General features: G+C 40.5%; 1 protein-coding gene across 1 annotated transcript; it reads left to right on the top strand.

Annotated features, from left to right (window-relative positions):
* Positions 1-75: 75 nt before the first annotated feature.
* On the top strand, positions 76-14343 carry LOC106577736 (uncharacterized). The gene is made up of 6 exons (XM_014156056.3): positions 76-206; positions 6389-6421; positions 11752-11817; positions 11943-12017; positions 12117-12299; positions 13359-14343. Exons 2-6 carry the CDS (start codon positions 6409-6411, stop codon positions 13694-13696), a joined length of 675 nt encoding a protein of 224 aa, XP_014011531.1. The 5' UTR covers positions 76-206; positions 6389-6408; the 3' UTR covers positions 13697-14343.
* The last annotated feature ends 2312 nt before the right edge of the window (positions 14344-16655 follow it).

The following is a 16655-nucleotide window of genomic DNA, read 5'->3' as shown; positions in this document are numbered from 1 at the left end:
TGGAGAAGTGTTTGGCAGAAAGGCACCAACCCAAGGGACACCTGCCCACGGGGCTCAAAAGTTTTAATGATAAGGTTTCGCTGTACCGTTGTGTCCAAGTGCCGTACAGAAACAAGGGTGTGCAGATTTGTTGGCGTCGTGGGTGCACCGCTACTACAGCAAAAACAGCCTGCTTCTCGCCCAACCAGGTCAACAATGTTCCTCCGGTAATATGGGTCAGATCATTTTTCTTCCTATAGCGAATCTCCAGGACCGCATTTTACGTTCATAAACCATGTCGTGGGCCGTTCTAAAACTACTCACGTGTCGTTAACCGTTTGTTTACACTTTGTTCAGTCATGTGACATCATTGGCTAGCTAGCTAACAACCTTGTAACTTTACAAGTATATCCAAACATTTCAGGGCACAGAAAAATAGCTTCTTCAGGAGATCAATGATCATAGCAATGAATCCATGACAGATCTCTTGTATGTCATCATTACAAACCTGACATTTTTAAGGAGACTGTACAATTTTAAATGTATGCTGAACAAAAATATATACCCAACATGTAAAGTGTTGGTCTCATGTTTCATGAGCGGAAATAAATGATCCCAGGAATGTTTCATACGCACAAAAAGCTTATTTCTTTCAAATTTTGTGCACACATTTGTTAAGATAAGCCATCCAACTGACAGGTGTGGCATATCAAGAAACTAATTAAACAGCATGATCATTGTGCTGGGGACAATAAATGGCCACTCTAAAATGTGCAGTTTTGTCACACAACACAATGCCACAGATGTATCAAGTTTTGAGGGAGCGTGCAATTGGCATGCTGACTGCAGGAATGTCCACCAGAGCTGTTGACAGAGAATGTATTGTTCATTTCTCTACCATAAGCCACCTCCAATGTCATTTTAGAGAATTTGGCAGTATGTCCAACTGGCCTAACAACCGCAGACCACGTGTAAGCACGCCAGCCCAGGACCTCCACATCCAGCTTCTTCACCTGCGGGATCATCTGAGACCAGCCACCCGGACAGCTGATGAAACTGTGGGTTTGCACAACCGAAGAATTTCTGCACAAACTGTCAGAAACCGTCTCAGGGAAGCTATGCTCTTCATGGATGAAACCCGGTTTCAGCTGTACCGGGCATATGGTAGACAGTGTGTATGGCGTTGTGTGTGCGACAAGTGCTACCAATTTATTTATATATATTTTTTAGCCCTACCTGCTCATCAACATTTTCTGGTGCAGTTGTTTTTCTAACGTTCCTTTATTGCCTGGTTAGACTCTGGCAAAATATCATCAAATCAGATAGGGCTAGTCATAGTTCAAGTCTTTGAGACAAATAAGCCAATTGGAGTGCTAGGGCGGTTCCTCCCATGAAAATTAAAACTAAGAAATGCCAATAAGATCGTGGCTGTAAGTCTTCTAACAAAAAAAGTACAAGACCGTTACAGACAATCCAGTCAGAGGCACTCAGTAGCAGTTATTTTGGTCTGTCTTCACCTAAAGGATTCTGTTGCTTTATCAGGTAAGAGAGGACTACAGATGGTGTTTATGCATGTATCAACAATAAAAGTTGATTTCAAGAAATATAAATGGAAAGTTAAAATAAGAAAGCATATCTTAGGAAAGTTATGTGTAGCCTCTTTATCCATTTTTCCATTTTTGGACTTGAATGAATTATATATAAACATTGATTCTTGAAGAATATAACTGATCAATTTATAATGGGGGGGAATTCCGACCTGAGTTAAGAACTCGTAAATGGAATGGAATTCCCTTTTTATGCACTTTTCTCTCTCCGGACCTTGAACTTAAGCATGAGAATAGCATGCTATTCACTAGCTATTTGTTGGCAGTGGCGATCGAATCAATGAAGGTGTGGTGGATTTGTGTCTACAGATATACCGTAATCTGAATTTGACTTTACAGGTGAGGAAACCATGAATAAGGTCGAGCAACCTGTCAGTTCCAAGTGGATTTATTTTTCTCCAGATAGAAATAATACCATTCTCCATGCACAGAAATGTATAAATTGACAATTGCTATTGATAAGAACTATAGAGCATTGGGAAAGTATTCAGACCCCTTGATTTTATCCACATTTAGTTACCTTACAGCCTTTTTTCTCTTATCAATCTACACCAAATACCCCATAATGACAATGCAAAAACAGGTTTTATACATTTTTACACGTATATTAAAAAAAAGAAAATGGAAATATCACATTTACATAAGTATTCAGACCTTTTACTCAATACTTTGTTGAAGCACATTTGGCAGCGATTCCAGGCTCGAGTCTTCTTGGGTATGATGCTACAAGCTTGGCACACCTTTATTTGGGGAGTTTCTCCCATTTTTCTCTGCAGATCCTCTCAAGCTTTGTCAGGTTGGATGGGGAGCGTTGCTGCACAGCTATTTTCAGGTCTCTCCAGAGATGTTCAATCGGGGTCAAGTCTGGGCTCTGGCTGGGCCACTCAAGGACATTCAGAGACTTGTCCCAAAGCCACTCCTGTGTTGTCTTGGCTGTGTGCTTAGGGTCATTGTCCTGTTGGAAGGTGTACGTTGGCCCCAGTCTGAGATCCTGAGCGTTCTGGAGCAGGTTTTCATCAAGGATCTCTCTGTACTTTGCTCCATTCATCTTTTCCTCAATCCTGACTAGTCTCCCAGTCCCTGCCGCTGAAAAACATCACAACAGCATGATGCTGCCACCACCATGCTTCACCGTAGGAATGGGGCCAGGTTTCCTCCACACGTGACGTTTGGCATTCAGGCCAAAGAGTTAAATCTTGGTTTCATCAGTCCAAACAATTTTGTTTCTCATGGTCTGAGAGTCTTTAGGTGCCTTTTGGCAAACTCCAAAGCCTGATTGGTGGAGTGCTGCAGAGATGGTTGTCCTTCTGGAAGGTTCTCCCATCTCCACAGAGGAAATCTGGAGCTCTGTCAGAGTGAACATTGGGTTCTTGGTCACCTCCCTGACCAAGGCCCTTCTCCCCCAATTGCTCAATTTGGCCGGGCGGCCAGCTTCAGGAAGAGCCTTGGTGGTTCCAAACATCTTCCATTTAAAAATAATGGGGGCCATCCACTGTGTTCTTGGGGACTTTCATCGCTGTAGAAATGTTTTGGTACCCTTCCCCAGATTTGTGCCTCGACACAATCCTGTCTCGGAGCTCTACAGACAATTCCTTCAACCTCATGGCTTGGTTTTTGCTCGGGCATGCACTGTCAACTGTGGGACCTTATATATAACCTTATATAGCCTTTCCCAATCATGTCCAATCAATTAAATTTACCACAGGTGGACTTCAATCAAGTTGTAGAAATATCTCAAGGATGATCAATGGAAACAGAATGCACCTGAGCTCAATTTATTTATTTAGAAATTTGCACAAATTTCTTAAAACCTGTTTTCATTTTGTCATTATAGGATATTGAGTGTAGATTGATGAGGAAAACATATAATTTAATACATTTTAGAATAAGGCTGTAACGTATCAAAATGTGGAAAAAGTCAAAGGGTCTGAATACTTTCCGAAGGCACTGTAGGTAAATTAGTAATCCGTTTGGATACGGGGTTTGTAAATATGAATGACAATTGTTTTATATCTATTTTACCTTATGATCGCTGGAAACAAATATGAAACCAGTCATATGGAAACAAACTAAAAAGCATGTCAACACGACAGGTATTTATTCCCCTTTCCCACAGTGAAGTATGAAATGCGGTGCCGTTATGCAGAATTTAAATTATGTCCTTATCACTTGTAGGGATGAAATTTGGAGACCCAAGCTACAGTAGCGCCAAACCTACCAAGTTATTTATGCGCTCTAGAATTTTTGAATTACCGTAAAACTTAAATGCAGAGTCTCAAATCACCGCCTATCCCCATATACTATGATTCTATGAACAATAACATTTAATTTAAAGATAAATATGGAAGGTTAAAAAGCAAGCCTATCTTGGGAAAGTTATGTATAGCCTCTTTAATTAAAACTTCTTCAAGATCGGTGTCCCATCCGTGGGACGGTTGAGCTAACGTAGGCTAATGTGATTAGCATGAGGTTGTAAGAAACCCCAAAAAATCCCAGGACATAGACATATCTGATATGGGCAGAAAAGCCTCTTTAAGGCATATTGATAGAACTGACCTTTTTCTGAGACAGCTTATTTTGTCAATTCAGTCCGTTAAAAGAGTGAATAAAAATGCATTAAACCCTGAAGCATTTATAATGCACTAACATAATGAATAATTTGTGAAGCATCTAGCCCAAGGGTGGGCAAACTTTTTGTCTCGAGGGCCACATCGGGATTTCGATATTCAAAGGAGAGCTGCACAGATTTATTACATGGAAACGGTGGCACCAACACTGGGAGGACTTTGGAACTATCATTCATTATTACTGTGTGTGTTACTTTTATGACTGGGAGCAATAAAGGGGCAATCTGTAGTTCAAACAATTACAAACCTGTTTTGGTGAACAGCTGAGGGATAGGGCTGGAAAAATGTAATCACTCTCAAATAGACAGATCTATAGACAGTGCTATCAAGAAACATCAAGCGCTATGATGGCCCTCTGCTGCAGAGGACAAGTTCATTAGAGTTACCAGCCTCAGAAATTTCAGCCCAAATAAATGCTTCACAGAGTTCAAGTAACAGACACATCTCAACATCAACTGTTCAGAGGAGACTGCGTGAATCAGGCCTTCGTGGATTAATTGCTGCAAAGAAACCAATACTAAAGGACACTAATAATAAGAAGAGACTTGCTTGGGCCAAGAAACACGAGCAATGGACATTAGACCAGTGGAAATCTGTCCTTTGGTCTGATGAGTCCAAATGTGAGATTTTTGGTTCCAACCGTGAACCATTGAGGAGGAGATGTGGGGCTGCTTTGCTGATGACACTGTCAATTATTTATTTAGAATTCAAGGCACTTAAACAGCATGGCTACCACAGCATTCTGCAGCAATACGCCATCCCATCTGGTTTGTGCTTAGTGGGACTATAATTTGTTTTTCAACAGGACAATGGCCCAACACACCTCCAGGCTGTGTAAGGGCTATTTGACCAAGAAGGAGAGTGATGAAGTGCTGCATCAGATGACCTGGCCTCCACAATCACCCGACCTCAACCCAATTGCGATGGTTTGGGATGAGTTGGACTGCAGAGTGAAGGAAAAGCAGCCAACAAGTGCTCAGCATAGGTGGGAACTCCTTCAAAACTATTGGAAAAGCATTCCAGGTGAAGCTGGTTGAGAGAATGCCAAGAGTGTGCAAAGCTGTCATCAAGGCAAAGGGTGGCTACTTTGAAGAATCTAAAATATATTTTAATTGGTTTAACACTTTTTTGGTTACTACATGATTCCATATGTGTTATTTCATAGTTGTGATGTCTTCACTATTATTCTACAGTGTAGTAGGTGTGTCCAAACTTTTGAATGGTACTGTATGTTACAGCACTTTGGTTTCACTAATAAATATGTTGAACTGCAGCCTCCCGAGTGGCACAGTGGTCTAAGGCACTGCATCGCAGTGATAGCTGTGCCACTAGAGATTCTGGGTTTGAGTCCAGGCTCTGTCGCAGCCGGCCGCGACCGGGGGGCTCATGGGGCAGCGCACAATTGGCCCAGCGTCGTCCGGGTTAGGGAGGGTTTGGCCGGCAGGGATATCCTTGTCTCATTGCGCACTAGCGACTCCTGTGGCTGGCTGGGTGCAGTGCACGCTGACACGGTCGTCAGGTGTACGGTGTTTCCTCCGACACATTGGTGCGGCTGGCTTCCGGGTTGGATGGGCATTGTGTCAAGAAGCAGTGCGGCTTGGTTGGGTTGTGTTTCGGAGGACGCATGGCTCTTGACCTTCACCTCTCCCGAGTCCGTACGGGAGTTGCAGCGATGAGACAAGACTGTAACTACTACCAATTGGATACCATGAAATTGGGGAGAAAAAAAGTGGTAAAAAAATATAAAAAATATATATATGTTGAACTGGAACCAAAGTACCGTATCTGTTTCTGTCTTCTGTCATTTTAAAATAGGATAGATGGGCTATATAGTCTACTACGGTATAGGTCAAATGTGATAGTCCGCCTATAACCAGCCTGAGTAGGCCTATAACTAAATTCCTATTCTATTCAAAGTTTAGAGAAATTAATCAAATTTGAAATTAGCTATTATCATGCTGGTTAATGTGGGTTAATGCGAAGAAAAATCCACCCGCAGTCGGCCCCACCTCACCTAAGACAATCAAGAGGCACTACTGCGTTGCCTCTATTGCATACTACTAACTTTTTACTTAACAGTACGTGTTAAATTAATAGACGATGAGTAAACAGTATGCAATTTAAGTATGTAGTACGCTATGATGGGTATTTTACATTGCCTGTGTCTTCTTTCAGGTCTGTGTGCTTCTCTCACAATGGACTTTAAAGGTGCGTACCTGTATTCTAGACCCTTGCCCTGTGGCTTGACGGTTTTTGAAACTGCACTTGAAGAAACTTTCTAAGTTCTTGAAATCAGGATTGACTGACATTCATGTTTTCAAGTAATGATGGACTGTCGGTTCTCTTTGTTTATTTGAGCTGTTGTTGCCATAATATGGACTTGACCTTTTACCAAATAGAGCTATCTTCTGTATACCACTCCTACCATGTCACAACACAACTGATTGGCTCAAACACATTAAGAAGGAAAGAAATTCCACAAATTAACTTTTAACAAGGCACACCTGTTAATTGAAATGCATTACAGGTGACTAGATTACCTCATGAAGCTGATTGAGAGAATGCCAAGAGAGTGCAAAGCTGTCATCAAGGCAAAGGGTGGCTACTTTGAAGAATCTCAAATATAAAATCTATTTTGATTTGTTTAACACTTTTTTTGGATACTATGTGTTATTTCATAGTTGTGATATCTTCACTATTATTCTACAATGTAGATAATAGTAAAATAAAGAAAAACCCTTGAATGAGTAGGTGTGTCCAAACTTTTGAATGGTACTGTAAGTATTCACACCCCTGAGTCAATACTTTACAGAAGTACCTTTGGCAGCGATTGCAGCTGTGAGTCTTTCTGGGTAAGTCTCTAAGAGCTTTCCACACCTGGATTTTGCAACATTTGCCCATTATTCTATTCAAAATCCTTCAAGCTCTGTCAAATATGTTATTGATCATTGCTAGACAACCATTTTCAGGTCTTTCCATAGATTTTCAAGTAGATTTAAGTCAAAACTGTAACTCGGCAACTCAGGAACATTCACTGTCTTCTTGGTAAGCAACTCCAGTGTATATTTGGCCTTGTGTTTTAGGTTATTGTCCTGCTGAAAGGTGAATTAATCTTCCAGTGGCTGGTGGGTAGCTGACAAAACCGGGTTTTCCTCTAGGATTTTGCCTGTGCTTAACTCCATTCCGTTTATTTTTTATCCTGAAAAACTCCCCAATCCTTAACAATTACAAGCATACCCATAACATGATGCAGCCACCACTATGCTTGAAAATATGGAGAGTGGTAGTCAGTAATGTGTCATATTGGATTTGCCCCAAACTTACAGTAACACTTTGTATTCAGGACAAAAAGTTAATTACTTTGGCAAATTTTTTTGCAGTATTACTTTAGTGCCTTGTTGCAAACAGGATGCATGTTTTGGAATATTTGGTCTTTGTGATCTTTGTGGTTGAATTGGCGTTTGAAATGTACTGCTCAACTGAGGGACCTTATAGATAATTGTATGTGTGGGGTATAGAGTCGAGGTAGTCATTGAAAAACCATGTTAAACACTATTATTGCACAATCCATGCAATTTATTATTATGTGATTATGTTACTGTTTACTCCTGGACTTATTTAGGCTTGCCTAAACAAAGGGGTTGCATACGTATTCACTCAAGACATTTCAGCTTTTCTTTTTTATTAATTTGTACAAATTTTTAAAAACATAAATCCTCTTTGACATTATGGGATATTGTTTTTAGGTCACTGAATAAAAATCTTGATTTAATCCATTTTAAATTCAGGCTGTAACAAAACAACATTATTGATTTAGGTCAAGGTCAAGGGGTGTGAATACTTTCTGAAGGCACTGTAGCTAGCTACAGTAGCATATTTTTAATGTCAGAGGTCTCCCACCGGGGGGCATAGCTAAGATATAGATAGCAAGGGTCTATACCAGGGGTATTCAACTCTTACCCTCGTAGGTCCAGAGCCTGCTGGTTTTCTGTTCTACCTGATAATTAATTGCACCCACCTGGTGTTCCAGGTCTAAATCAGTCCCTGATTGATTTAGAGGGTAACAATGAAAAAACATTGTGGAACTTGTTGAGTTTGAGGGGTCTATACGGTAAGTGGCGAACTGTCAGGGCCTTCTAGGCCTTCAGAAAAGGCCTAAGGATTTCTTAAAATGTATATGTTTTACATACATTTAGTTTTAATTTCCATTTCATCTTCACAGTAATTGTAATAATTTTCAGATTTCATCTCTTCAGTTTGTGTTGGAAAGAGAAGGGTTAACACTGAAAAGGAAAAATTCTCCAGTCGGCATTTTCTTTGGTGGTTTCTGGGTAGAAAACTATAGGTAGCTCAGCCAGCCATTGGCTAGGTCTTCAGAAGCTGGACAGAAGGCCTCTGTCCAGCTTCTGTGTTAGAGCAGAATTTTGGAGTGACAGTGGAATGAACCAATCACATTTTGAATTGCAATGGATGGGATTTTTTTTTTTTTTTTAAAGAGACGTATCTACGAAGGCCTAGACAACTCACTACTGAGAGTGCAAGAGGTAATGAATTCATAATACAGAATAGCAGGCTGATAACAGCCAATACAGTAGGTGGTGGCAATACACTAATACACAAAGGCTTTGATGATTTGAATCAGGTGTGTAGTGCTAGGGCAAAAACAAAAATGTGCACCCTTTGGGTCCCCAGGACCAGGATTGAGAACCACTGCACTAATAGGTTGTAGTCTGCCATAAAACCTTAAAGAAGAAGAAGAAGCGAGCACAATAGAAAATCATTTGTGTTCCAAGCAGTAGTTTTCCCACGCTAACGCTAACAACGTTCACTAGCTTGTGTTGTAGTAGTGTGACAATGGCGACAGCGGCTGCAGCAGCTGTTATCATCTTCAAGGTGGATGTTGTTGCACATTCTTTAGCATCACTTCTTTCAAATATTGTTTACAAATGATCATAATCTGGTGAGTTGCACTGTTTTTTGTTGCAGTTTGCTTGCTGTTAGCTATCTCTTTGAAAATAATGACTGTGAAACATTTTAGCATTTAAACTTTAGATGAATGGTTAGTGTGATGAAAGTGATCAAATGGAAGTACTAGCTGGTTTGTCAATTTATTTTGGGACATGGAATGGTGGTGCTTTTGTATTGTTCTGACTTCATGGGGACCACTGGAGTGAATGGGCTGCTTATTCTTTAACATTATTTGATGTTGTGTGTGACTGCTGTCTCCTGTCTATCAGCCGTGTCTATGTGTTTGACCAAAATGGTCTCTCCTTCAGTGCCATGGAGTGCACAGGTATTACGGTCTCTGTCCTTTCAGCACCATGAGCCTGTCACCATTGATGTGACACTGTTGTTGATGCTATTGATAGTGTTGTTGGCTACCATATGTTGTGTAAACAGTGCATTATTTTATGCAGTGCATTATTTTATGCTGTGTCCATGCCGGTTCTGTCTCTGTGTGTGTGCCAGCCCGAAGCGCCGCCAGGCCTGTCTGATTCATTCATAATGTAATCATAAATAATTGCTCTTCCTTCACTAGAACTAGAATGGCCCGACTACAGAAGATATAATGTTGGGCGCATGTTATGTTTTCTGTTATTTTTCTAGATTTTTTAAAATATTTCATATTGGAAGATTTTTGGTCTCTCTGAAGGTCCTAGAATTATGGTTTGCCACTGCTAAGAAACTGTATACAATATTATAAAATGGGTTGTTTGGATCCTGGATGCGTATTGATTGATAGCAGGGAGTTATTCACCACAATTTCCAGGTAATGGCTGTTAAAAGTTCCATTTGAATTATCAATGTGCATTCACTGTCGCACAGCCCAGCCAGTCAATTCATAATCTTCCCTGTAAAATGTCAAATGTATTTCCCCATGCTACTAGGCTAGCATTTGGTTAGCAACAGTTGGGGTTTGTCCAAACCTTGCTGCTCAGATTCTCTGACCTGCGCAGCAATGTTGCAGTTTATTTTCTGCGATCTCCATCATGCCATAGAGAATGAATATGTTTGGACGAGACTGACTGCTTCTCTGAGCCAGGCGAATTCATTTATCAGGATCCAGGAAATGGCAAATGAAAAGGCCCAGTTTGCTGTCATTTCAGCAGCTTGATGTGATTGTGTGTTAGCTTTAGTTGGCTAGCTAGTAGCATTGTCCCTAGGCTCTAATTGCTGGCATATTGAATCTGGTAACAGTGTGGGACCGTTTGGAACTGACGGGAGAGGGAGGGAGCCGGCATTAGATGGGACTTAGAAAAATTGCAAAATCGCCAATCAAAATCATTAACCATATTATACATTTTTTGGGATAGCAATCAGCATGTTTGGCTAGCAACTTCAGAATCTCAGAACTAACGACTGACTTTTGCCATGACTATATCATATGGTGTTAGGATGAATAAAAATATATTTACTGATTAAAATAAAGTTTTTAATCAAATCATGTTGTTCATCTTTTTTTATATGTTGGCAACCGTTTTATAAAAGCAATAAAAGCCCTTAAACATGGGATTTATTGTGAATAGCATCCTCCTAAGGGCTGTTTCCCCGGCCCTTTGCGAACAGCATAATTATACAACGGGTGGGTCTAATACTGAATGTTGATTGGTTAAAACCGCATTCCAGGCGGTGTCTATTCCACAAGTTACCACAGGCTAAATCTATGGCGTTAAAATGCCTATTTTATGCTGTTCCATCTGACTGCACAATCCACTGTCTCATCAGCCCAACCAGGCAATTTAGAAACTTGATCTCCACTATAAAAAGCATCTAGACATTGTCTAATTTATTTTAAACTACTGTAACATTTAGTTTTCAACAGCGGATATTCGTATAAACCTTGATGTCTGTCTCTCTGACATGTGCAACATTGTTTCAATATTCAAATTCGATCTCCAGCTGTCGCATAGTAATGAAAGTGTCAGGAGTGGGGATGAGACAGACAGGTAGGCAGCTTTTCTCAGCCAGTCGAAATCATGAATCAGCATCATTTTTATGGATATATACAAAGAACTATCAATAGAAAACATAAAACAAAACAAAGTGCAGCTAGTTTGAAGACTGTCCAGCTTCAGTTTGAAGGGATTGTGTTAGCTGTGTTGTTGGCTAGCTCCTCTGAACAACAGTGTCCTGATGAGAGAGCACATTTTCTATGCCAGGTAAAATCGTGCATCAATAGCTCATTGTTATGGATGTGTCCAAATAAATGTCACTAGAAAATGTCACTTAAACAAATACAAATTCATCATTATTTGAATATGTTGTTAACCCGCTGTATAAAAGTGATAATGCCTTCGAAGCCAGTGTTTGGAGGATATATTAGTGAAATGAGGTGACATCCTTTTTTATTTAATTACATTTTTTAAACTTTTTGGAGTTTCACCAATATATCCTTCAAACACCGGCTTCGAAGGCATTATCACATTTCCCAATGTTTCTTGAACTTGGGATTTCATTTGAACCTATCTTTTATTGTTATATAAAATGCTGATAACACTAATGAAAATGCTAATTAGTCTTGTCATGTATTCCCCCAGAATGGATCAGTGTCATTATCATTACCAGTATCGGTTTATTTATCCCCTACGCCCATATTATTATAGGTAAGTAGAAGTTACTTTAAAATGAAATACACTTTGTACAAATAATGACAATAATGAAAAACAAATAGTGAATGCATCTCCATCGTGGGAAAAATGATGATATGCCTTGTTCTTTATTCCCCCAGCATTGATCTCTCTCATCATCCGCTGTATTGTTACAATTATTGTTTCAGTTATCCCCTTGGTCCACTTTGTCATAGGTAAGTAGTAGTGAAGAAGTACCATTTCGCAAAAACATCATTGCGTAACCATTATGCAAAAGCTACCCTTCTAAAATTCCTTTACCTCTCTATCTTTAGGTGCTGAGTGCTTCAATGACTGCCCTGTTATGTTCTTCATCCCTATCTACCTGATAGGGTTGGGATGTTTTTATGTGGTCCTGATGTTACTGTCTATGTTAATGACGATCAAAGACTGCCAAGGATTCTGCTCATGGGTCATAAGGATCAGTCTGCTCATTCTGGTGTTCTGCCTCTTTGCTGGTGAGCGAGATTCCCAATCCAGACATATGTGGCACTGTTTGAACTTATTTTGAAAATGCATCCTTTCTCCCTTCCTTCAAGGAACAATCATGGCACTCCCTTACCTGTGTCTTGTATATAATAGTTTATTATATGAAAAGCTGTATGTACACGTTTATTATACATTGAACAAAAATACAGTATATTGAACAAAAATATATATGCAACATGTAAAGTGTTGGTCCCATCTTTCATGAGCTGAAATCAAAGATCCCAGAAATGTTCCATACGCACAAAAAGCTTATTTCTCTCAAATGTGCACAAATTTGTTCACATCCCTGTTAGTGAGCATTTTATACTTTGTCAAGATAATCCATCCACCTGACAGGTGCGGCATATTTTGTCACACAACAGGAATTTCAGGAATTTCCACCAGAGCTGTTGCCAGAGAATTTAATGTTAATTTCTCTATCATAATCCGCCTCCAACGTCGTTTTAAAGAATTTGGCAGTACGTCCAACCGGCCTCACAACCGCAGACCACGTGTAACCACACCAGTCCAGGACCTCCACATCCGACTTCTTCACCTGCGGGATGTTGCCTTTATATTTTTTGTTCAGTATATTTTAGCTAGCTTGATAAGCTAGCTTACATTGCTAATAATAAAGTTAGCTATCTTGCTTAACATTGAAAATAAGGTACAACTAGCTACATTATCCATATGGTTGAAAAGGTGAAAGGTCTGTGGTGAAAGGTCAGTTTTCTCAGTTTCCCATTTGTAATTACGACTTGGATGATCATTCAAGTGAAATTTCCCAGTCGGAAATCCAAACTTCCGATAACTCCAACAGCATGTAAACACCCCACTAGTCTCCTAGAGTCTCCAAATTTGATACATAGTTTCCTCTCCTTACAAGGAAGAAATTTGTTTCAGGGATCCACCATGATCCAAGAGCTGTGAGTCCAATTTCAACTGATGGTGGTAGTATGGCACCGGCTTGGATTCTGTCAATAAAAATATTATAAATACAAATATATTATATTTATACATTTATTTCCCTACCACTTTATCTACTATAGGTAGTGGGGTTGTTTTCGCTGTATTTCAAACAACAAGTTACAACCCGACCCTCAGCGACGGGAGCTCCAACCAGACCTTTGCCAACGAGAGCTATAACCATACCTTCTGCAGTGGGAGCAACAACCAGACCATCACCAACCCAGAGTACTGCAACAAAACTCTATACCTGTTTGCATTCTCTACCTCTCTGATATGGATCCTTATGGTTCTTCTGTTAACGGTTGGCCTCAAGTTCTACGGATGCGTCAGAATTGAGATGATCTTTAAGAGCTTGGGGTTGTTTTTGTTAGGTCATGACCCTATTTATTTGTGTTTCGAAGAGTCTACTATACGATAAGAAACAGTAGTCATACTCATATGGAAGCTATTATGAAAGGCAGCCCACAGGTGCTTTAGTTGATTGTTTTTTAAATCTGTGGATTACATTTTTGGGGGATGAGAAAACATCTTCAGAGAAACTTGAACGATTAAAAGTGGATCGAAAGTATTAATGGACCTGTATACCTTTAAATAATTTAATCTTGGAGTACTCTTTTTGTCTTTAATTGTCTTTTCAAGGCATGCCTGGTTGATTATGCCTGCTTCAAAACGATTAGAGGAAAAAGTGTTTATTTACAGTTGTGCTTTCGTTCTTTGTACTCTACCGTTTGATTCAAAATAAAGCCAGTTAGAGAAATTGTTTGATAGTGTGTAAAGTGAATGGGTCATGCAGTTTGACATACTTTATCACAAAAAGGGACAACCAACTACACCACCACTTTCAATCTATGCGCTTGATATCTGACCAACAGATCACTGACCATTTCGAATCCCACCGTACCTTCTCCGCTGTGCAATCCGGTTTCCGAGCTGGTCACGGGTGCACCTCGTAAAACTGACTATCCAACCGATCCTCGACTTTGGTGATGTCATTTAAAAAATAGCCTCCAACACTCTACTCAGCAAACTGGATGCAGTCTATCACAGTGCCATCCGTTTTGTCACCAAAGCCCCATATACCATCCACCACTGCGACCTGTATGTGCTAGTCGGCTGGCCCTCGCTACATATTCGTCGCCAGACCCACTGATTCCAGGTCATCTATAAATCTATGCTAGGTAAAGCTCCTCTTTATCTCAGCTCACTGGTCACGATAACAACACCCACCCGTAGCATGCGCTCCAGCAGGTATATCTCACTGGTCATCCCCAAAGCCAACACCTCCTTTGGCCGCCTTTCCTTCCAGTTCTCTGCTGCCAATGACTGCAACAAATTGCAAAAATTGCTTAACCTGGAGACTTATATTTCCCTCACTAACTTTAAACATCAGCTATCTGAGCAGCTAACCGATCGCTGCAGCTGTACATAGCCCATCTGTAAATAGCCCATCCAATCTACCTACCTCATCCCCATATTGTTTTTATTTACTTTTCTGCTCTTTTGCACACCAGTATTTCTACTTGCACATCTGCACATCTATCCCTCCAGTGTTAATTTGCTAAATTGTAATTACGTCGCTACTATGGCCTATTTATTGCCTTACCTCCTCACGCCATTTGCACACACTGTATATTAAAGACTTTCTTTTTTCCTATTGTGTTATTGACTGTACGCTTGTTTATTCCATGTGTAACTCTGTGTTGTTGTTTGTGTCACACTGCTTTGCTTTATCTTGGCCAGGTCACAGTTGTAAATGAGAACTTGTTCTCAACTAGCCTACCTGGTTAAATAAAGGTGAAATAAATCAAATATCTGTCAGCCATATTTGTGCTCCAGAATAATACCAACAAGTTGGGTTTTCCTTTTCTCCTCCTGCAGCCTACACTTGCATCCAATTTGACTGGACATGAGTAGAGAGGGAGAGGGAAGGAGTCTTGGTTAACATATTTAATCCCAATGTAATTTAGGAGGGTGAAAGCTGCATGTCAGCAGTAACAAAAGAGGGTTTTGTGGTCGCTTGAAAGGTTTTCATGACAGCTGGGTTACAGTTACTCTTTTTTGGGGGGTTATCATCTGACAAGCCGTGCTGATGAGGTGGACAGACGGCACATAGCTGGAATAGTTCCTCCTCTGAAGATGACTGTTCGATAACACAGAAAAATGCTATAGTTTTTCACCCAAACACATTCAACTACTGTATTATAATATATTACATGTTTGACTCCACTCATTGTAACATTTCAGTTTTCGCCTGCTCCAGTTATAGCAAAATATACTGTACATAACTTACAGTAACAGCACAAGGGGTAAGTCGAAGTGAAGCTTGTCATTTGTGTTCCGACTGTGTTCCCTGCATCTCCACTCATATTTCAACGAAACGGTCCCCACCGCGGCCAAGGAATGCATCTCATGCCATAAATCTGGGCCTTGATAGGAACTTGGCTGCCCGACAGCAGTGCAGCACAGCTATGTGATGTACACTGTATGGTAAAGATGTTTTAAGGTGAACATTACCACCGTGAAGGAGGATGTACAGGGGTATAAGGACAAGGTCTCCTACAAAGAAGGAATTGGGGGAAATGGCAGTACAATGAAAACCAACCTCTCTCACCTCCTCCTCCTGGGGATCCTGCTGGTGACATTCCTTCACTAGCAAATCACTATCATCGAACAAAGAATAGGCCTACTGTGGTCGGACTTTGTCATTTGACACTTGCTGTACAGCTATTCTCCGATCCCATTATAGCAGACAGGCAGTATCTTCTGCCGTCTCCTGAGTTAAAGCGCCCCCTGTTGTCTGAATGCAAGATGGTGTGACAGTTTGAGAGAGACCGTGTGTTTGGGTGGTGTTCGGCACGGTTCTTCAGAGAGGAGTGAGTTAATGAAAAAGCCAGCCGGTACTCTGTGCCAGGTTTGTTTGTCATATCTCTCTTGTCTGTGCCTTATGCAAATAGGCAGGGGGCTGCGCAAGAGGATCCATGGGAAACTGGTGGAGCTAATCCACCACGTTGAAGAGTCTAGGAGAGGACTTTTCAATACAACCCCCCCCCATTTAACCCCCTCCTGACACACACAAGCACACACAAACACACACAAAAACACGCACAGCCGAACACCTGTTTCTATTCCACACATCAATATGTGTGTAAATCCCACGGTCTGAAGAACATCCAAACCTATATGTCCCACACTAATTGGCCTCAGTGTGTTGATTGTGGATGTCATACCACAAGGAAAAACATTTGATTAGGAAATGGATGACAATTTGTATGGGATTTGTCAGTGTTTTTTTTTTCAAATAATTAAGCTATGATTGGTTTTATTGATAAAAACAAAATGCTTACAGTGCCTAGTTAATTAAGTATGCACACCCCTCG

This window comes from Salmo salar, chromosome 18 (assembly GCF_965601325.2).
Source record: "Salmo salar chromosome 18, fSalSal1, whole genome shotgun sequence".
NCBI classification, from domain to species: domain Eukaryota; kingdom Metazoa; phylum Chordata; class Actinopteri; order Salmoniformes; family Salmonidae; genus Salmo; species Salmo salar.
This window is presented reverse-complemented; position numbering and strand designations above follow the sequence as displayed.

Bases quoted from the DNA above. Each gene is read 5' to 3' on its own strand.
- LOC106577736 (XM_014156056.3), top strand. The intron at 12,018-12,116 runs GTAAGTAGTAGT...CTCTATCTTTAG, and splicing joins CTTGGTCCACTTTGTCATAG to GTGCTGAGTGCTTCAATGAC. The intron at 12,300-13,358 runs GTGAGCGAGATT...TATCTACTATAG, and splicing joins GGTGTTCTGCCTCTTTGCTG to GTAGTGGGGTTGTTTTCGCT.